Genomic DNA, 21,694 nt, shown 5'->3' with positions numbered 1-21,694 from the left:
ACATATGACTCGGCCTGGCGGCCGAGTGGGCGGTCAATTAAATAGCTAGCCTCCCCGAGGATCCGTGTTTCTCATACCGTACTTCCTGGCTTCTTATCATTTCCATCTTCATCATCATGGTTTCGTCCCTGGGCCTGCGCGGAATGCCCTTGGTGATGGCCGTCACCTTGGCCTGCTCCACGGGGTTCCTCCTTTTCGGTGAGTTTCGTCCCTTTACTTTTTTTCCTTTCGGCTCTAAATCTATCTCTAAATTGGTCCAGGATATGACAACGGCGTCTTCTCAGGCCTAACCACCGACACAATCTTCCTCGAGACAATGGGCAACCCCAACCCCAGTCTCCTAGGCTTTATCGTAGCTGTCTACGAGCTGGGCTGTCTAGCCGGCGCTCTAGCCTCCGCCGTATGGGGCGAGAGACTCGGTCGTCGCATGCTGATCGTTGTCGGCAGCGTCTGGTTGATCATCGGCACCGTCATCCAATGCACATCCTACGGCCAGGCGCAGATGATCGTTGGCCGTATCGTGACGGGCCTCGGCATGGGTGGTATCACCAGTGCGGTTCCTGTCTGGCAGTGCGAGTGTACGCCCGCGCCGATTCGGGGACGCACGGTTGCTATGGAGTTGTCCGCGCTGATTGTTGGTATTGTTGTTGCGTACTGGATTGATTATGGGTGCAGCGGGTATACGAGTGGGTTCCAGTGGCGCTTTCCAATTGCGTTTCAGATTGTCTTTGCGCTGCTTTTGATTGCTATGTGCTTCTTCCTGCCTGGTGAGTTGGTCTTTTCTTGTCTTGGTGCTGTGTTGAAGGATTGAGATACTGATGCCGGTCACAGAAAGTCCCCGTTGGCTGGCGAGCCAGGGCAGACCCGAGGAAGCGCTGGATGTTCTCTGTCTGCTGCGCGACGGTCAGCCTCAGGATGAGAATATTCAATTCGAGTATACCGAGATCAAGGAGGCTATTGAACTCGAGGCTGAGGAGTCCGGCAGTTGGAAAGATTGTTTCACGGATGGCGGCATTATGGGCTGGCAGCGGGTTGCCATCGCGTGCAGTGCCCAGGCCTTGCAAGAATTTACCGGAACAAACATCATCACGTACTATGCACCTTATGTCATGGTTCACAGTGTTGGGCTTGACGCTCGTCAATCACTGCTTCTGTCCGGTGGTCTCCAGCTTTTCTTCCTGGTTGCCTCCTTCATTCCATGGTAAGAGCCATCGCATCGCAACTGAATTTTCATTCAACAGAGCACATCTGACAATTCTGACACAGGTTCATCATCGACAAAGTCGGCCGACGCAAACTATTCATGTTCGGCAGTTTCGGCATGGGCGCCTGCCAACTAATCGCCGGACTCTGCATCATGGCCGGGGGCAAAGCGAACGGCATCGCCGCCATAACAATGCTCTACCTATTCCAGGGCTTCTTCACCTGGGGCTGGATGTCAAACATGTGGTGCTACCCGGCCGAGATCCTGCCACTGCGCACTCGCCAGCGCGGTGCGGCCCTCTCGGTGATCTGGCAGTGGCTCATCACCTTCCTGGTCGTTGAGATCACGCCCGTGGGGATCCAGAATATCGGCTGGAAGCTCTACATTGTCTTCTGCATTCTCAACTGGGCGACTATGCCCGTTGTGTACTTCCTCTACCCGGAGACGGCGGGACGGACTCTTGAGAGCATTGATTTCTTGTTCGCCAATCACTCTAGCTTTAGGCAGGTGGTTAAGCTGAGCCAGCGGAAGGATGTCGATGAGTCTCCTGTCGCTCGCACTCGCGGGGCTCAGGCGCAGGAGAAGCCTGTGGAGGAACATGTTGAGGCTTGATGAGTGTATTTATAGACGCAGGTAGAGTAGAATGATGATAAATTTTGCAGCGTGTCTTGGCCCAGTGTATAAATACATATTTCTGCCTATATACTAGTTGATGCTCTGGTAGATACATCGTGGTCTCTTGGTCTTGGTGTGGCATAGCCGCCTGTGTTATGTTGGCAAAATCTTCAGATTCCTGGGCATATAACCTTGGTAGAACATAGAGAGCTCCGGTTTCCTGTTCAAAATTATTTCTCTATCTTTTTATTCTGGCCGTAGTTGTGCTTGTGGTATAGATTGTGTTTGTCTTGTTTGCACCCGCAAACCGTCTTTCTCGACTCCCGAAGCTCCGACTCCTCGAAGCAATATTGCTCATCACAATGCGTCTAGCCTCGAGGGCCCTCCGGCCATACATCTGCCCGTCATGCCGACATGGCGTTGGCAGCCGACGATTCAGGTCCCAGCTTGCCCAATCGCCCGACATCTACGACGTCGTCTGTGTCGGCGGCGGGCCAGCAGGCCTAGGGCTAGTGGCTGCACTCCGTAACGTCAACCAAAAGACATTAAAGCTGGAAGGTGATTGCTAATACTAGGTTTCACAGGAGCATCGCCCATCACATCGAACCTCAGGGTCGCCCTTGTCGAAAGCCAGGACCTCCAAAAAGCCCGATCCTGGGATATGGAGCCGACCAAATTCTCGAACCGGGTCAGTAGCCTGACGCCCTCGTCTGTGTCGTTCCTGCGCAGCATCGGAGCATGGGAACACTTGGACACCGACCGCGTGCAGGATTATCAGGAGATGCAGGTGTGGGATGGCGAGAGCGGGTCGCGCATATCCTTTGACTGGTCTATGGAGACGTCTCCGTTCGAGGACCTACCGAATGTCGCAACCATGACCGAGAACGCGAATCTTGTTCGTGGGTTGTTGGCGCGTATTGCTGCTTCGGGCGACGAGAACCTGTCTATCTTTGAGAACATGACCGTCGCATCTATTGAGAATGGCTCCGACCACACCGACGGACCCGATCTGTCGGCCTGGCCTGTTCTCTCTGTCGCACCGACAGGATCCGCGGCGAGTACCAAGCCGGCATCCCGCATCGCTGCGAGACTGCTGGTCGGCGCAGACGGTATCAATAGTCCTGTCCGTTCGTTCGCCGATATCTCCACCCACGGCTGGGACTACAATCGACACGGCGTGGTTGCGACCCTGGCACTTGGAGAACCAGATGTCCCGCCATTCCCTGCATCCATGCGCACAGCCTATCAACGGTTCCTACCTGCGCTGGGTGGTCCGATCGCCCTGCTCCCGCTGCCAAACAACCACGCCACACTCGTCTGGTCGACAACACCCGAGCACGCAGCGTACCTGAAATCGCTGCCGGCGCCCGCCTTCTTGGCTATGGTCAATGCAGCCTTCCGTCTATCTATGACAGACCTGAAGTATATGATGGGCATGGACCGTGCAACATCCACAGAGCAGATCTCATCCCACGAAGACGAGCTATCCTGGCGCCTCCAGCACACGCCACTCCCTTCCCAAATCCCACCCTCGGCCATCGGCCTGCAACAGGGCACAGTTGCCTCCTTTCCCCTACGCTTCCGCCACGCAGCCCAATATGTCTCCCCTCGTATTGCTCTCGTCGGAGACGCCGCGCACGTTATCCACCCGCTCGCCGGTCAAGGCCTCAACCTCGGCCTCGCAGACGTCGCTTCCCTCTCTCGCACAATCCAGTATGCTGTCTCCCACGGCATGGATATCGGGGATTTGCTCACGCTCGAGCACTACTCCTCAGAACGGTACCTCCCCAATGCTAAAATTGGTGGCACTTGCGATCTGCTTCATAAGATGTATAATGTCCCTGGAAACGGACCCGTCACTTGGGCGCGCAGCTTGGGGCTGGATGCTATTAACAAGCTGCCTTTTGTCAAGTCCTTCTTGATGAAGAACGCGGAGGGTTAGCTTGTTTGTGTACAACAGTTGTTTTCTGATGTAATTGTTACTGTATTCATAGCTCTCTCTTTATGCTGGTTACTATACGAGGACTATTATGTAGGTAGCTGAGGCAATCATAGGCTATCGCAACCATTATTGATCCTCTTCAAGGGCGCTCGCTGGCTTCAACCTTCAGTTATCGTGGTGGATGTTTTCGGAATGGTTATTCTTAACCCTGGCAGCTACTGCTCCTTACACCGCAACTACCAGTACTTTTGAAGTGGAATCAAAGAAGATTCGGGATTAATCGATTCCAAAAACCATTCATCTTATACATAGAACGAATTCCCGTAGGTAGAATCTAAAATAATACTTTTGATGGGGTGTAGTCGGAGCGGGCAGGTTGGAGGTTGCACTCTAGCGCGCCTCGGGCACAGACGGATCGAGCAGGAAACAGAGGAATTCGGTCATTGTTGGGAAAACTTACGGCCAGAAAGGGAAGACTTTGGACAAGAGAAATGTAGATGATAAGAAGAAGTAGGTTACAGGAAATCGCTCCTTTCATCAGGCTACAATCAGGCTGAAAAGTGAATCACGTGCACCGGGATGTTCTTCCGCAACTCTAATCTTCAACCAACTAAATTTGGGACGTCATCAACTTCACTTCAAGTACACTTCTCAGGCTTTTAAGACTACCCCAACAGCTCTCTGCTACAGGTATGCCAGCAGGTAATAACTTAAGATAACCGTCGCTAACTGGCTACTAGATCAGCATGGATAAAGAAATACTGTCACAGATGTCTCCCATGGCACGAAAGTTCTACAAAGCAAATATGAGGACGGATGCTGAAAAAGAGGCTGATAGACAGTATCAACCGTATCAGCCCAGTCTTGAAACAACAGATCCTGATGACCTGCCTTCATCTCCCTACCCCCCGGAAATCACACTGAAAGGATGGTACTTTCTCTACGGCAGTCTAATGGATCCATCGACCTTGGCCAGAGTTTTGCAAGTAGCAGAGGCTCCCAGGCTGCGTCCTGCTCGTATCATCGGCTATCAAATGAGACTCTGGGGACCGTACCCTGCACTTATCGATGGGCCGACTGGCCATGCGGTCGAGGGCGTGGCATGCGAAATCCTGACGCAGAAACACGTTGATCGACTGATCGCGTATGAAACCGAGAAGTATTATATCTATCCCTGTGAAATCGAGTTATTAGATGTTGGCATTGGTCGCAAAGAAATCGTCGATGGCAATTACTTCAAGTGGAATGGAAAGCTGGATGAATTGCAGGAAGGGGAGTTCAGTCTGAAGGAATACCTGCGACAGAAGAAACTGGAGGCGATGTAGGCACGAAGACAGCGTACAAGCTGTCTACCTAGACAGAAATCCTAAACACTTTACTTTGCTTTTTTCTTTTCAACGTTTGCTTTCCACCTCTCTTCCCCCCACTCTTCTTTCCAACTCTCATCCCTCCTCGGCTCTGTCCCGTACCTAAAACCTTCTCATGCCCTGCGACCATGGACAGAGGTTTCAAACTCGGTATTGAGCTTGAAGTGCTTCTGACTCCCAAGTACTCGACCAGGTCATTTTCAGATTTGGAAGACTTCGCCAATTTCTTCGTCACAGACCTCAACTCCAGGCTCCCCCCAGGTGTTCGAATCCATTCAGATGTTGATGGCCTTTACGAGGGCCCGGACGACTACCGCGAGTGGTCAGTAACTGATGACGTGACAATCCGCCCTGACAGAGGTGATCAATGTAAGTCAAACTAAGCTCGTACTCTACTTCTGGCTTCCTTACAATGTTCAGGGCCCACACAGATTATTGCACCCATCCTCCGATATCACGCTGAAAGCACTTGGAGAACAGAAGTCTTGCAGCTGTTCCATTTTGTTAACAGGCGATACACAATCGAAGTCAATGATTCTTGTGGTCTCCATGTTCACGTTTCGCCCCCACATGACCTCCAATGGAGCCTGAACACGCTGAAATCGCTTTGTCGAAGCATTTTCTTTTTTGAGGGTGCTATCGAACTTCTTCTTCCTCAAAGTCGATGTGGAAACCCTTTTGCTGCGAACAATCGTCGAGAGAATTCACGCCTTCGAAACCGCAAGATGGAAAAGTGCTTCGAGCTAGTTGACCGATGCAATCACCAAGCTGAGATCGCCGACCTTACGAATGACGGTGGCAACCGGCGATTTGCGTGGAACTTCACCAATCTGTATCACGGCGGCAAGTCGACTGTCGAGTTTCGCCAAGCACCTCCTGCGGCCGAGCCTACAATGTGTCTGGCATGGGCAGAGTTTGTGGTGGCGTTTGTGCATGCTGCGAAGGAACTTCGAGGGGTTTCCAGTCTTAAACGATATACTCGAGATGCCCATGGTTTGAAAAGATTTCTCACCCACCACGCCCCTCCTGGGTTTACTGCTCGCAACTTGAAGAATCTTTTCGTAGGGAAATTTGGTCATCGAGTTCCACGGCCTCTTCCGACCCTTACAACCGGACAACGAGACGTTCTGGAAAGGAAAGACGCGGAGGCAAGAAGGAAAGATTTGGTGATGAAGAAACTCACTCGTTTGTTGTCTGAGTGAAAGGTTGCTGGGGAAAGAGCTGTTCCTATCCAAGCGCAGATTAAGTTCACAATATCATCCTTGATTATTTTATCAGTGACGAAGTATTGTTAAGGCTCATTCTGTGGCTATTGATGTGGGCCTGTAGTCGGGCTGTCTTGTGCTCTCGGGAATGGCAGCTATTAGAGTCAGAGTTTCCTATATTTTACAAGCTACAATGGCTTACCCTCTCAATTTCGTTCGGTGTTCATGTCAATGCCAATTCTGGATGATGTATACAATATCACGTGACCATATCTGCGGATGGCCGCTGACCCGTTCCATGGGTCCACCGGAGCAGGAACAGAAGTATAGAAAAATGGAATAAACAAGAGTGATAGTAACAATAGTCCAGCTAATAGCAATAAACCTCGGTGCTCCGCAAATAATTGGATCTGACCGCTGACGCACGCTGCTCATGACTGCTAGTGCTGTCCAACCAGTAAAACGGTGGCTGGGGACCAGCCTCCTCGACCCTAACACTTTCTTTCTTTCGTTTCACCCCATCCTCTCTCTCATTCGTATTGCATTTTTGAACTCCTCCCAATTCTCTAACTGTTTCTCGAAACCGTGAGATCCTCTACCCTCGACCGCCGCCGTCCGCCACCCCCGCTTGGGAGGTACATGAACCCGGTTGGGCCAGAACGGAATGGTGACCACTGAGCACCATTGAATCGAGGCGCTACTCAGAGCGACCACATCTGATGTAAACGCTCCTCAATTTTCCTCCTCTCTTCCCTGTGAAAATAGCGTGGGGACCGAGGTTGACCAGCTCGATTCTAGTTGCGCCGCCCGCTGTGTCGCAAAGCAGTTACGCACCGCAACGCCCATCGCAAACCAGGGTACTTGACCCGAATAGAATATTCAGATAGAATCAATGGCAATGACTACAATGCGTCGATCACCCGAGGCTGCAAATGGCAGCTCGAACCCTCCTTCCGATGACCATGGATATGGCATGAACAGCTATGGTCCCGCGATGCCGCCACAAGTCCCACGGACACGCTCCGTATCTTCCAGGGGCCCTCTAGCTTCCCAGTCGTCAGGGCACCAGGCAGGACGATCCTTCTCGGCCAGGGCTCGGGATCTACCTTCAGGAAGCATGAACTATACCACTCGCAAGCCAGTCGCTCAGACTACTCCCATGCAACCAGAGGAATCGAACACACCCCGAGGTATGCCACCAGCACCTCTGCCTCCAGGTTATGACAGGGCTATGGAAGAGATTGAAGATCCAGCGCCCCCATCCCCGGCGCCGGCTGCGCTGAGTCGGTCGAATACCACGGCTTCAACCGCCGAGAATCGGCGTGGTTGGGCGTCTGATCGATCTCCATTACAAAAGTTGGAGGTTACTTTGACTGGAATCACCAAGGAGGAAAAGCGTGCACGGGTTCAGGAAGCGGAAATGAAAGCTCGAGAGCGGCTAGCGCGCCAGAAAGCCGAGCGAGAGAAAGCGGAAAGTATGGCCGCAGCGGCTCAGGCAGAGCAAAGTATGCAGGCGGCCGCCATCGCAGCTCCAGAGAGAAAGGAAATAATTCCAGAACCGCGATCTGGAGGCACGGCTGTGCGCCACAGCAGAGCATTGTCCATGAATCCCCAATATCCCGCAGTTCGCCGTGCTGAGGGTCCACAATATGCACGTACGGAGGATACAACATCGCCAACCGCAAGAACAGGCGGCGTTTCCAGAAAGTTGGTCGCAATGGGCGTGCCAGTGGCGAAGGCTGACGAAAATGCTCACTCGATTTCTCAGTCGGACCCCAGAGCAGCTGCACCCATGCTCAGCGAAGAGAGGATAGATGATAACCAGTCACCAACCCAAACATTCCAGGATAGCCTGGACTCGCAACCCAGGCCAAAAAAGCAGCAGACTGTGTCCTTTGATGTGCCGCCTCCTACACCACCCCCAATCTTCGAGTGGAGAAACGCACAGGTTGCCCGTCTCGGTGCCTCGGATTTTGATTTCCAACATCTTGATGCCGATCGCGGCAAGGCATGGTGGGAAGGCGGCGGAACGACCGACCGCAGAAAGAGCAGAGCTCTGCCCAAGAACTACCAGACGCCCGCTCAGAAAGTCTCAGGTAGGAGCCCTCTTCCACGATACTTGCAAGGTGATGTGATTAACATAATATAGGAGTGAACGAGCATAAGACTTTCCAGCCCCCGCTGTTCTTGAAATGCGGCCCATTGCTTCGATACACGGGCATGAAGCAGACCAAGGTCGATGGAATGCATGGGCCTGTTGACAAGGAGGTATGGCGAGGCACTGTCATGATTGTCACGCAAGATTCCCGCTCTTCTTACAATACTCCACCTACATTACGCCTATTTTCCCAGCCCATGGATCTCCTGCCACCTCCGCCTGTAGAGATCAGCGGCGAAGACGGCGTCCAACTGGCGCCTGAATATGTTGACCCGACAGCTGGTCTTATGAAAGTTGGCCGTGATGGGCGGCCTCTCTACGTCAAACCGGTGGATCATCTCGAGGAGGAAGTTGATCTGTCATTCGTGGAAAACGATGATGGCATCTACGAAATGTCGCCCAGCATGATCGATTACAGCAGCGAGGCTTCAAAGCAGCCAATACCCTCCAATCGAATCCACTCAGTTGACGGAGAAACGGCGGAGGTTTACCGAGATATCTCGGGAGTTCGTTTGTACGCCGATGCTGCGAGAGACGTGACGTTCTGGAGATTTTCCCTCGAGATCGAACTGAGCTCCACGCAACGGCGGATCGCATACCGAATCAACCAGGGACCTGCCTTGGGATTCTGGGTTCCTGCTGCAGGCCAGTCCATGAATATCATGTTCCACAGCGGCAATGGATTTGGGCCCTCTGTCGATTCCAACCAACTCTGTGGCCCTGATCCGCTCTGGCGAGATGTCCTCAACGAGCACCAAACTCGACCATTCCATGTAATGATTGGAGGAGGCGATCAAATATTCAACGACTCTATTATCACAGATTCGCCGCATTTCCAGCAATGGATGCAAATCAAGAACGCCACCGAGAGGAACGACACCCCTCTCAATCCAGACTTCCGCTCTGAGCTGGAAGAATTTTACTTGGACAACTATTCTCGATGGTTCTCACAAGGACTTTTCTCGTTGGTCAACTCCCAGATTCCCATGGTCAATATCTGGAATGACCATGAGATCTTTGAAGGATTTGGCTCCTACCACCATGATTTCATGCAGAGCTTTGTTATTTCGGGGTTGGGCAAGATCGCCTTCAAGTATTATCTGCTGTTCCAACACCACAGCGTCCCAGAGGAGACTGAGACGGACGAACCCAGTTGGCTTTTGGGTGCTCAACCAGGTCCTTACATTGAACAGCAAAGCCGAAACCTGTTTATGTCTTTGGGCCACGGGGTTACGTTCCTCGGTCTGGATTGCCGCACCGAACGCATGGTATGTCTTCCCAGGAGAACTTCAGGAAGATTGTGCTGACCATGATTCATAGAATAATGAAGTTCTTAACGAGTCGACATGTGATCGCGTGTGGGATCGATGCCACCGAGAGATCATGAAAGGAGAGACCAAACATCTGATTGTGCTTTCGAGTGTTCCAGTTGCTTATCCTCGAATGGTATGGACTCATTTCCGGGTTAAATCTTTCTTTCCGTTCCTAACATCAGCTGCAGGCAATTCTCAAGAACTTTATGAATAGCCGCAAATTGCTGGGCAAATCTGGAATGCTGGGTGGACTCATCAACAGATCTGGCGGCAATGTGGAGGTGTTTGATGACCACTGGACTGCAAAGCATCTCAAGTCCGAACGAACATGGCTGGTTGAGGATCTTCAGGATCTAGCAGCAGAAAAGTCTGTGCGAGTCACAATCTTGAGGTAAGAGAATATTGCCATTAGTAACTAATCCGTGCTAACTTGCTGTTCCTCCAGTGGTGATGTTCACTTGGCCGCCATCGGACAGTTCTACTCGAGCTCTAAATTGGGAGTCGCCAAGGACCGCGACTATCGATACATGCCCAACGTAATTTCTTCAGCCATCGCTGATATCCCCGAGACAGAACTCGTTTCGGACATGCTCAACAAACGCAGTACGGTGCACCATATGGACTCGAACACGGACGAGGATATCATCCCCATATTCACTGAAGATGTCAATGGCAAGCCTCGGAACAATAAGCGATTACTTCCTCGGCGAAACTGGTGTTCAATCAGAGAATATAACCCTGGTTTCACACCTCCAGCGACGCCTGAACCCATGACACCACCAACGGAGCCTCGCCCGGGCATGCTCCGGCGGACATTGTCACTGGGACGCGGAGGAGACAGAGACAAATCCTCTGCCAACAGACCAGGCAGTGGTCTTCTACGTCGACTGTCGAATCGTGCGGGAGGGGGGCCACCAACGAGGTCCTTCAGTTTTGGCCCCGGCGGAAAGAGGCGAGCCAGCGTCGACAGCCCGCTACCCCCAAGGGAAAATGGCGACAGTTACTTCCCCAGCGGAGACCAGCCTCCTCTTCGCCCGGGACCATTCCACCGCCGGCCAAGCAATCTCGGCAAAAAGGCGGCAAAGAAGAAGAAGAACAAGATCGAGGATGATGGCGCGGGCGCCTTCATCGACCTTGAAGGGGGACTGGCCATCACGCTGAACCTGGAGGTCAGCCCTATGGACCCGTCTGGGATTACGGTGCCCTACAAACTGCTCGTGCCTGTGCTGCGCTACCAGGGCAATGAATATGACCCTCCCCCGACACAGGTGGTTAAGGGATGGAAGAAATGGCTGAATGTGCGGCGGAAGAACGAGGCTGAGGCTGATGCTAGTGAGGACGAACTTGATGATGACGATGATGACTTGATAAATAACACGCGCGCCAATGCGGCAAGCCACACCGGAGGAGGATTGTGAAGAGGGTGAGGCGTGACTGCGACGCCAGAGGATCGTGAGAGTATGGTGTCTAGTGACTTCTCGCGGCGTAACTCAGAGAAATAGGATTTTTGCACCGGGACATTGTTGCTAGCTTTAATCTAGGGCCTTTATCTACCGCTAATCACTACCATCCCACACATTCAGTAATCAGCTGCGTTAGAATGCCCCGGAACATTTGATACTTGATGGAAAACGATAGTGTACATTAGGATTTGGTTGATCCGGTGGTCTGATTGGTCCAATGTCTTCCCCTGGATGTTATTATTAGTCAGCGGTCGAGACTTGCCGCGCTTGCTAATCCCCTGGGCAGGTGACATGTTCTCGAAGCCGCGACTGATTAATTCATGTTGATTAACTAACTATGAAGATGATTGTTGAATAATTGCCTAGGCTATAACATTTTTATTGCCCAGTGTGGTATATCAGGCCGAATCCAGGCCGAATCCAGGCCGAGCCGGACACGCCATCCGCCGGATATCAATCAGTCCGCTGCCCATGACCTAATCCTCCCCACCACCGACGGAAAATCAGTATCCTTGCTTATAACCTTCGTTTTCCCCCGAAGCCCTTCCTTTTCACCCGCCAAGCTGTTTTCTTCAACGTTCCGTCGTTTCCCTTTCACCCTCCGATCCCTCGGGTTCACTGCTGCCGCAGCCTCCGCCACTCTTCACCAACAGTCGCCACCCTCCGCCTCGGCCCTCTCGCAGCCTTTGTCGACACCATTGCGCGTTAATAGCACTACCTCCGCCCGAATGGCTCACTCCAAGGTCGTTGGTGAGTTAGCCCACACTCGTAGAACCATCAGACAACAGACTAACACCCTCCTCCTAGTCATCGGGTCCGGCCCTGGCGCCCACACAGCCGCCATTTACCTGTCGCGCGCCGAGCTCAAGCCCGTGCTGTATGAGGGTATGCTCGCCAATGGCACCGCTGCCGGCGGCCAGCTCACAACCACCACCGACGTGGAGAATTTCCCGGGATTCCCAGATGGTGTTGGCGGCCAGGCGCTGATGGAGAACATGCGCAAGCAGTCCGAGCGGTTCGGCACGGAGATCATCACGGAGACGATCTCGAGGCTGGATCTGTCGTCGCGGCCGTTCAAGATGTGGACCGAGTGGAACGACGGCCCGGATAACGCGCCCGCGCACACCGCCGACGCCGTCATCATCGCCACGGGCGCCAATGCCCGTCGTCTGAACCTGCCCGGCGAGGAAACCTACTGGCAGAACGGCATCAGTGCCTGCGCGGTCTGCGACGGCGCCGTGCCTATCTTCCGGAACAAGCCCCTGTACGTGATTGGCGGCGGCGACTCCGCTGCCGAAGAGGCCATGTTCCTGGCCAAGTACGGAAGCCGCGTTACCGTGCTGGTGCGGCGCGATAAGCTGCGTGCTAGCAAGGCCATGGCCAACCGGCTGCTCGCGCACCCCAAGTGTGATGTGCGCTTCAACACTGTCGCCACCGAGGTCATTGGCGAGAACAAGCCTAACGGTCTGATGACCCACCTCCGCATCAAGAATAGGGTCTCCGGCCAGGAAGAGATCGTTGATGCCAACGGTCTGTTCTATGCTGTCGGGCATGACCCGGCCAATGCCCTGGTCAAGGGCCAGGTCGACCTCGACGAGGACGGGTATATTATCACTAAGCCCGGCACCAGCTACACCAGCGTCGAGGGCGTCTTTGCCTGCGGTGACGTGCAGGACAAGCGGTATCGCCAGGCCATCACCAGTGCCGGTATGTTTTACTGAGTCTCATGTTTCAATGCAATTTACTAACCTAACCATCTAGGCTCTGGCTGCATCGCCGCCCTGGAAGCCGAGAAGTTCATCTCGGAAGCCGACTCCCCGGATGAGAAGCAGCCCAACGGCTCAGTGGAGCACTCGGTCGTCGAGCCCGCCGTGCAAGAAGTTAACGGCGATGTCAAGAAGGACCCCAAGGGTGCTACCGCTGAGTACAAGTCCAACCCGCTGCTGTAAACCAGTGCATTTCTCCCTTCATCTTTTCCTGCCTTTATATATGTCTGGCGATTTTCACTTGGCGTGTGAGTGGATTTTTTCAACCATACTCGCGTGCGCTTCTAGACCTGTTCCTTTTGCCCGTCCTCTTTTTCGAATTCCCCATGCATAGATAGTTTTTTGTCACGAGATAGATGGATGGATGAAATGATATTGCTAGCTCAGACGTTGATCGTTTCCCCCTTTCATTTGTACCGTGTTGTTGTAAAGGACAACAGGCAAATTAGGGCAATTTGGTCTCATTATAGCATCGATGGACTAGTTGATTCATGAATAGCCGATACTTAATGCCGGTTTTGAACCATCTGTTTGTTTATATAGTATTCCAATCAAAATTCGCAGATGTGAATAGGTCCCAAAACTCCCTGTCATCAGCACTGAACAATGCGGCAAACGGACCAGAAGAAGGCAAATGAGACGACAGATCATTACTTTCAACGACCGGTTGCAGAAGATCCGCAGTGGATTCGAGGCCATAGAGAGCTTCGATGTCAGCAGCAAGGTCCTGGAATGGCCTTTCTGCAACGAAAGACTCCCTACTTCCAAGTAGGGTCTGCAGATCGTTTTCGCGTGGAAATTGATTGACGATTGGGGATCCAGCGCAGCTCGCACTGGCGTCAGGACTCATTCGGCGCGAGGCTGCCGGACTAGGACCTGGCGTCTGAAAATCTTGATCCCGATAAATTCGCCCCAAAAGTCTATCAAATGCAGATGCATAGCGGAGGGCAGGATGCTTAGGGTTTGACGAGGCTGTTGACAGACATTGTGTAAGAGCTCGGAGCAAGCGAAGGATCGCCCTTTTCTGGGACGGCGGTATTGGGATAATGACGACTGTTTTGAGAAGAAAGACACCCGCGTGGCTGAAGAAGAGAAAAAAGCGTAAAGGAAGGTATGATAATGCCTGCGAGATGGGTTAGTCTGAACTTTTTCCGAGAAATAAAAGTGAACAGTTTAACGGACCCTTGAAGGTTGTAGTCTGCCAATGGCCAATCGAAGGACATCGGCCTAATACCAAAGAAGGGTCAGCAGGAGATACCAAACCGTTTAGATATCACCGTACCGCTGCATTGATAGCTTCAACAATAAAACGTCCGTCGGATGTACCCATTAAACCTGTCGGAAAATAATTTGAAGGGCGATTGCCATCGTTGGCACTTACTACCCGCTGCATATATGCCTGCAAGGAGAAAGAATAGATATACAACCGAAGATGATGCTGTAACGATAAGTTTGTCAGTTGAAGTATGCTAATCTCAGAGGTCATTTCTCACAAATGATATCCAGACACACTCATTGATGGGATACGTTCGCCACGGTTTGTTCTGCCAACGGTCGCGGAAAGCCGACAAAGCTAAAAGCTTGATTAGCAAACAATAATAAGAAAATTTCGCTGACGGTATGCTCTCACTCTCTGCAAAGCCGTCAATGTGTTGGTAATATTGTTCAGCTTTCGCTAGAGCAACCGAACGGCTTTTCGAAGGGTACAAGAGGTCGTGAGCATTGCCCAGTACCTGTGTCATTTGAACAAGACACTGCAAATAGGCGGCATGATCTTCCTGAATGCCCGGGATATGACGCATCTCGGGAAAATCCACAGCGGGATCAACGTTTTGATGTTGGTAAGTCATTCCAGGACCTTATGTGGCATGATTAGTTCTTCAAATCCGAAGCTCATGTAACGGTTGTCAAAGTTGCTTAAGACTGCCTTGGAAAAGATGGATTGCCACTCACTTCGATGCCAGAATACCTTTCCAACCCGAATGGAAATTTGCCGGTCTAGGCAGTAGCAGTCTAGACATTTTAGCGCGCCTCGAACATGCGGATAACATATTTCTCTCACAGCTCAAAGCCACTTTTCCCCTATGGCGATTGTGATCAGGCTTTTCATCCACGTCTTCGGCTTGCATGTTTAGCCTCTCGAGACCTAAGAAGTAAGCTAGCCGCACAGCCTGAAAAGCATCAGTTTCAACTATAATCGATTAAATTATGCCATCAGACCTACCGTGCCGACATTCATCCAGCTCATTTGATTTCCGACTCCTCGTTCTGTGCCATGGCCCATGTTTGGGGGATATTCTACATTTGATGTCAATACCAACCACTTGCATGAAGTATTGTTGACGTACCTGAGAGGAGCAGGAAAGCCTCAACCACCTCTGTAGATGCATTTTCCCCCTCGACGGCGACCTCCGCAAAAAGGATCCGCACTCTCTGCCATAAAAGGTCATGTAGAGTTTGATCTCCTGCCAAAGACGCTGTTACCACGAGGATAGCGGCCATCAAATGAGGTTCCCGACTAGCCATGGCCACAACGTGTTCCGGGGTGACTTGCATCCTGTCATGTGGGATCAAGGGCATAATAGGGTGCACCGTGCGCATATAAAAACTAAAGAGTTTAAAGATTGTAGTCTTGTCAATAAGTCCTTCTTGAACTAGGAAAAACTCTTTTTTGGAAGACGGCTCGTCAGATATCTTCGTGCCACCTAGGATTAAACCCCGCTGCGTGTCTAGCATGTGCTGCGCTCGATTATCCGAATTGACCTCCGCTTGATCCAGTAACCTTATGGCGTCTGATGTGTTCCTCAAGGGGAATGTTGCCAATGTATGACTGGCAATTTGTTGATCATAGCTTGTAGAATTCCTTTGATTGAGATCCCTGGTTGAGTTGGATGTGCTGATCGGGGTATTATCCCCAGCCTCCACGACGGGCTCAGAGGAGCCCATGAATGGTTGCCAGGCGGATTGGAACACTTGATCTACCCTATTAGCAGGGCTAGACGAGTGAAGCCCACCATTGCGTAGGTCAATCGCGACCGCATGAGGTCGATTGCCATGCTCTTCCCTTGCTCTTTTTGGTGGGCGGCCTTTTCGCTTTCTCTCAGGGAGAACTGTAACTAATGTGAGCTAACACGTTTGTAGGCGAAAACAATGCACCTCACCACAACGTAAGTTGGCTCTACGACAGGCCTGACAAGGTAATTTTGGATTGGCTGGGTCTCCTAATGCACACTTCTGTTTCTTCCGTCGGCAGTTCTCGCATGCCTGGTAGACTCTCCTGAATCCGGAAGCTTGACATGAGGGGGTCTTTTCAGAGATTGATCCACTCCCCGGAGACATCGTATCTGCCATGATGACGTTCTAATGGCTCGAAATTAGGAAGTCAACAATGCGGCATCTCCGCAAATCAGGATCGCAGAAAAAGTGAATGAAGGCGCGATGTTTCGAGGTCCTGTGGTAGTTGAGATGATACAACTCCGCTCTCACTATGGGTGATTGCCGAATTTGGTAAAATGGCCGGAATTACCCGGTCTAATGGGCCAAAGTGCGGAGCGTACATTAACTGACCCGGTCTTGTGACAATCTGATCATTATTCTTCTACCGCGGATTGATTCCTAATTTGTTTATTCAATTTGCGTCTAAACCCCCACGATGCGTCAACATATGCTATCAAAGGGCGCTTTACTATAATCACCGGCTCCCACCTCAATTATTATCAGCTAGACTATAGAAGTTCTCGGTTTCAATTTCATTGGAAGACCGCCTCTGATTCCCTGCCGAGCGAGGAACATTTCATGAGCATTTCGTTTAATCGCTAACGGGAGAAGGAAATCATACCATGTTCAGGGCAGCAAGAGGCTCATAAGTCTTGGAATCGTCTGTTAAGATGACATCAAAACGTTGGAGAATCGCGGTGCTGACAGCAATGCCCTCGTACGTTGCGAGTGCGCGTCCGAGACAGCTGCGCGGCCCGGCATTCCAGGAGTGGTATTCTACATGCCATAGCATCAGCAAGCTTGAAACCAATAATGCTACTTCAAATATGAGTGGCTTCGTACTGAATGGACTGTAGGACACGCTTTCTCCGTTTTCTTTGAACCATCGGTAGGGATTGAAGACGGAGGCGTCCTCTCCCCAGACTTCAGGCATCCGTGACAAGACATAATTCTGGTAGCTGACGACATCACCTCTGTTCAAGGTCCATTAGGATCAGCTCAATTGGAGCCACGACGGGGCGGTGATCATACTTTTTCACATGACGAGGGGGAAGTTTGAGTTCAGGCACCGCAGGAAGAATGTCGTCTTCCGCTGCCTCCATTTGGCCAGCAGGAGAGACCGTATCAAGGCGAGCGGTCTCATCCCACATGGCATTTGCAAAGCGCAGTTTCTTCAAGAAAATGCGTCAAAACTGAATGATAGTGAAACAGCTCCAGAATGTTTACATACCGGTGCATCACCATAATTCAGGTAGCCATTGGTTAAACCAAGTTCCTCTGCCTCGGCGCGGATCTTATTCGCGGCATCGAGATGCTGATTGTCTTTGTGATAAATCTCCTTCATGAGCCATGTAAGACTGTATGCCGTTGTGTCGCCTGTGTGACGCAAGGCCTTTAGCGGGTGGCTCAAACTGAGGGAGGGGAGTTGCAACCACTCACGGCCAGCAGATAGAAATGAGAAGACCATTCCACCCAATTTGTATGGATCAGTTGTTGATTGGGCAAAGAGATCTAGGAGATCAACTCCACCATCTGGATCAGGTGTATAGCCATTTCGCATAGCATCAAGGCGTTTGTTGATAATATCATCAATCTTTGAGTAGAAGAGATTCGTAGCTCGTTTGGTAATTTTGTCCTCGCCGGACAGCTTTTCGGTGATTCTCCACAGAGGGTCACGTCTCCGTCGGTCAAAGCCTAGAAAATTAGCTTATCAGATACCATGATATATTTGAAGATGGGAGGAATACGACTCACAGAGGGCGGCCTTATCAAATGCTGCAATATAATCAGGCACTGATCTGAGGCTCTCGGGATCCTCTGACAAAATCTCTCGGGCGAGCTTATCCTCATGGAAAGCGACTCGAAGAAAGAGACAGAACATGAATCGTCCCATCAATTCCTGAAAGTCAAATTCCGTTTGCTCCTTGGCCAGATTAGCCAGAAGTCCAGTAAGAATATCGAGCGATTGGTGAAGGGACTTCGTGATGTGGTTTTCAAAGTTCCGCTTGCTGAATGCTCGCGTTGCCGACTTGCGCTGGAATTGCCATTCATTTCCATCGACAATGAAAATACCGGTCCTATGGAGTGGTCCAAAAGCATTACGGATAAAGCTTCCGCGTACGTAGTTCTTGCTGTTGTGCTTTTGAATGTGTTCGAGGTAAATGGGATGGTTGATTATATGCATGCGAAAGAAAGGGATCGTCATCTCGTAGGCAGGCCCATATCGCTTGTAAAGAGAGAACCAGGCTGTACAGCTAGCGGCACCATTGGTTTGGAGCTCCTGAGCATTCCCTTTGAAGGCCTTCCCCTGTGGCCCAGGGATCCATTTCAAGTTGGCAGAGGATGAAGTCCAGAAGCCCCTGTTGCGGTAAGTCCAGCAGATAGCTGTGGGGTCAAATTAACATTCTATATCATTCATTTGGCCGTGATGACTGCAAATATGGCTTACCAGTTACCGTAAAAAGGAGTAGCAGCCCAGCATATTGAACTAGTGTGGCCACTGAGAGATGTGGAGGGTGCTTGAGCAGAACGTCCATCTTGTTTAGTTCATGTCAATCAATACTGGTGACTCAGGAGTACAATGGTTCGACCTTTTAAAGCTCACCGAGCTAGTGTTACCAAGGGCAGTTACCTTTATATCCAAAGGCTGGAGAGGCGGGGTGGATAACGGCGCATTAGTGATGACAAAAAAACGTGCGAGTCTTGATTGAAAGGCCAACATGAAGTCCGCAAATACCCGGTTAAAAAATGCGGCCTAGGAATCGATGCCCAGACCAGACCTCTCCTGTTGCATGGCCCTTTCATATCTACCATTATTCTCAATATGGTACCTGTCCTTTCAATTTGAGCCGGATACTATCGGCCATTTTACGGCTGGAAATTGACCGGTAATGTTACGTCAAATCAATGGGTTATTTGACGTGGGGATCGGCTCATATCCATGTGGGGTAGCCCCGCAAATACGAAGGGAAGTAGTCCAAATAATGAGGCAATTCATTGGCACTTCTTGTAAGCTCATCGGGGATTTAACACCAATAGGTCATATTTATCAGAATCGGTAAAGGTACTGCGAGGCCTTTGACCAAATCCAAATGACCAGTCTTTATCATTCGACTAGAGAAAACCTAGGTACAGTGTTTACTTGACCCGCTGTGTACTCAGAATACAAGGGACAGAAAAATGCCTATGTTGAAATTTCCCTCTATTGCTAATTCTGATCGCCCATGTTTGACAGTCAATCTGAAAGCCCAGAAACTTTGTGGTCTTGGAACCACACCTCACAATATATAACGAAACCCAGCTGGTGGAGAGTCGGGCTTGTCCATCTCTGCAGGACGAACGTCTTGCGAGGACTCAGCTTCTTCCAATTGTTTATTCATTTTGACATGCAAAAGACGGATTGTCAATGCCAGACCCGCCACTACAAGTAAGATCGCAGCAGTCGCACTACCTCCAGGAATGTACCGTGGGCCTGTGGAAGACGGCCACATGTAGCTGCCATAGATTGAAGAAGCGTTACCCGTTAAATTGATTAGGGCAAGCGCAGCTGATCGTTTGACCAATGGTCGAGGGAATGAGTTGGCTTCCCAAGCGAGGATGATCGTACAGGCCGAAACGGCGCCCATAGGCATTCTGAGCAGGTTAGTCTCAACCCTACAAGTCAGGAGAAAAAGGCTCACAGAAACATAGCAAATATTCGAGCGCCGGTATTTGTTGTTGCAGTAGCAATAACGATCCCGATGAAACTGATAACGTTCAAGGCAACGATATGGAGACTTCGATCGTTCGTCCTGCCAGATGTCCAGGTTACCAGGAGTGAGACCAGGAATGTTAAGATCCAGACCGGTGCAGTGAGTAATAATGTCTCAATATTGCCATAACCAAGTGTCTGCACAATAGTCGGGAAGAAGTACTGGAAGGTTTGGGAGAGAAGCGAAGTGTGCAGAAGAAGTATGAAGAGGTACACCCTCTTATCGGTGAAGACTAGTTTCAATCCTTCTACAATGCTGACTGAAGTAGCGTCATCTGCTTCTTTAGCGTCATGCATGAGGCGCCATTGAGCATATGCCTTTTCTTGCTCATTCAGCCAGGAAGTTGATGCCGGGTAGTTAGGGAGGAAAATGCTAAAATGGTCAGCATAAGGAAGGAAAGGAATGCAGGTAGAAACGTACGCTGCTGTGACAGACACAGCGACTGTGATGCAACCTTCAATAATGAAGAGCCATCTCCATGCTGCAACTCCCAATGCACCATCAAGGGTTCCAAGGACTCCAGCACCTATCAGACCTCCGAAGGCATTGGCCAGGGAGCTACCGGAGTAGAACCACGCAACACGATGGACCAGCTAATTCAGTCAGACATGCAGAGATTAAAATATAGTCCGAGGCACCTACCTCTTGTCTGGTATACCAGCTCGACCTAGACACAACCGTCAGTGATGATCTCTTGGTTATTACTCCAAAAGGCAACTCACATTAGCATAAGTGCGCCTGGGAAAAAGGGGGCCTCCACGAAGCCCAGAAAGAATCGTGCTACAACAATTCCAGTAAAGGATTGAGCGGCCGCTTGACAAGCGGAAATAGACCCCCTGCGAGAATATGAGCCTTGAATCCACACATGGCATTACGGACAGACTTGCCATGTGGCCATGGCTATGCCCAGAAAACGGGCAGGCGGAACACGAGTGATAAGAAGATTAGATGGCAGCTGCATGAGGATATATCCAACAAATAGAATGCTTGTTGCGAGGTTGAAATCGGTGTCCACCATTCCCAGGTCTTTCTCCAATGAACCGAGTCGTGCCTGGGACAGGTTGCTGGTCAATTATTAGCACAGTGACAAAGAAACAAGCGAGAACGAAACTGCCATACTTGCGATCCAAAAAGTTCAAGAAATACATAAGAATAAGAAAAGGTAGTAGATGGATGTCCACCTTGCGAAGAAGGGTACGGTTCATCTCTTGGTGCCATTCTGGGCTCTTCGAAACGTATACCTCGTAGAGTGGATCTTGTAGCAGGCCAGGGATGGCTTTGTCTTGACTCTCCTCAACATGTTCTGATGTAATAGTATGGCCCATAGTTTCAATGCCTGTTATGTCGCTATGTTGGAACTCTTCTACATGGGAAGAAGCTCCTTTTATGACGGGGACCCCCGCAATAATCGGAACCAAGTCATGTCTTGGTTCCAGTCGATAATAGAAAGCTTATAACGGACCGGTGTCATACTAAAGCAACGCAAGCCCATTTAATATTTGATAAAATGGAATTACAATTGGTTGATGCTTTTTTACAATGACCCCGGGTTGGTGCGTGAGTCCTGGGGGCAAAATCCCGGGGTGACTGACTCCACATCGGCTGCCAAGATCCCGAGAAAGTGACCGTTAGTATCCGGTCAATATTCAAGCACTTGCATGAGAAGTCCAGATCCTGCGAGGCCGTGCGGAAG

The 21,694-nt window shown here is 50.8% G+C and overlaps 7 protein-coding genes across 7 annotated transcripts; 5 read left to right on the top strand and 2 right to left on the bottom strand.

Moving 5' to 3' along the window:
• Nucleotides 1-116: 116 nt before the first annotated feature.
• On the top strand, nt 117-1,816 carry N7474_006639 (sugar transporter; the record flags this gene model as incomplete). The annotated part of the gene is made up of 4 exons (XM_057198049.1): nt 117-198; nt 261-767; nt 832-1,201; nt 1,267-1,816. 4 exons carry the CDS (start codon nt 117-119, stop codon nt 1,814-1,816), a joined length of 1,509 nt encoding a protein of 502 aa, XP_057051489.1.
• Nucleotides 1,817-2,181: 365 nt separating this feature from the next.
• Nucleotides 2,182-3,761, top strand: N7474_006638 (putative ubiquinone biosynthesis monooxgenase (Coq6); the record flags this gene model as incomplete). Its single annotated transcript, XM_057198048.1, has 2 exons — nt 2,182-2,344; nt 2,404-3,761. The coding sequence occupies 2 exons, from the start codon at nt 2,182-2,184 to the stop codon at nt 3,759-3,761; spliced, it is 1,521 nt and encodes a 506-aa protein (XP_057051488.1).
• A 746-nt stretch (nt 3,762-4,507) lies between these two features.
• N7474_006637 (gamma-glutamylcyclotransferase family protein) lies at nt 4,508-5,086 on the top strand (the record flags this gene model as incomplete). Its single annotated transcript, XM_057198047.1, has 1 exon — nt 4,508-5,086. The coding sequence occupies one exon, from the start codon at nt 4,508-4,510 to the stop codon at nt 5,084-5,086; it is 579 nt and encodes a 192-aa protein (XP_057051487.1).
• A 170-nt stretch (nt 5,087-5,256) lies between these two features.
• Nucleotides 5,257-6,330, top strand: N7474_006636 (uncharacterized protein; the record flags this gene model as incomplete). The annotated part of the gene is made up of 2 exons (XM_057198046.1): nt 5,257-5,454; nt 5,830-6,330. 2 exons carry the CDS (start codon nt 5,257-5,259, stop codon nt 6,328-6,330), a joined length of 699 nt encoding a protein of 232 aa, XP_057051486.1.
• A 910-nt stretch (nt 6,331-7,240) lies between these two features.
• On the top strand, nt 7,241-13,216 carry N7474_006635 (uncharacterized protein; the record flags this gene model as incomplete). Its single annotated transcript, XM_057198045.1, has 7 exons — nt 7,241-7,319; nt 7,380-8,429; nt 8,483-9,759; nt 9,993-10,195; nt 10,250-11,218; nt 11,980-12,974; nt 13,029-13,216. The coding sequence occupies 7 exons, from the start codon at nt 7,241-7,243 to the stop codon at nt 13,214-13,216; spliced, it is 4,761 nt and encodes a 1,586-aa protein (XP_057051485.1).
• Nucleotides 13,217-16,865: 3,649 nt separating this feature from the next.
• N7474_006634 (uncharacterized protein) lies at nt 16,866-18,731 on the bottom strand (the record flags this gene model as incomplete). Its single annotated transcript, XM_057198044.1, has 5 exons — nt 16,866-17,223; nt 17,282-17,421; nt 17,481-17,910; nt 17,998-18,609; nt 18,706-18,731. The coding sequence occupies 5 exons, from the start codon at nt 18,729-18,731 to the stop codon at nt 16,866-16,868; spliced, it is 1,566 nt and encodes a 521-aa protein (XP_057051484.1).
• A 796-nt stretch (nt 18,732-19,527) lies between these two features.
• N7474_006633 (uncharacterized protein) lies at nt 19,528-21,326 on the bottom strand (the record flags this gene model as incomplete). The annotated part of the gene is made up of 7 exons (XM_057198043.1): nt 19,528-19,882; nt 19,930-20,373; nt 20,422-20,594; nt 20,644-20,668; nt 20,724-20,814; nt 20,881-21,065; nt 21,121-21,326. The coding sequence occupies 7 exons, from the start codon at nt 21,324-21,326 to the stop codon at nt 19,528-19,530; spliced, it is 1,479 nt and encodes a 492-aa protein (XP_057051483.1).
• Between the last annotated feature and the right edge of the window lie 368 nt (nt 21,327-21,694).

This window comes from Penicillium riverlandense (assembly GCF_028828495.1).
Source record: "Penicillium riverlandense strain IBT 135883 chromosome Unknown utg000006l_segment0_segment0, whole genome shotgun sequence".
Classification (NCBI taxonomy): Eukaryota; Fungi; Ascomycota; class Eurotiomycetes; order Eurotiales; family Aspergillaceae; genus Penicillium; species Penicillium riverlandense.
The sequence above is the reverse complement of the archived record's forward strand: the minus strand, read 5'-3'. Positions and strand labels throughout refer to the sequence as shown.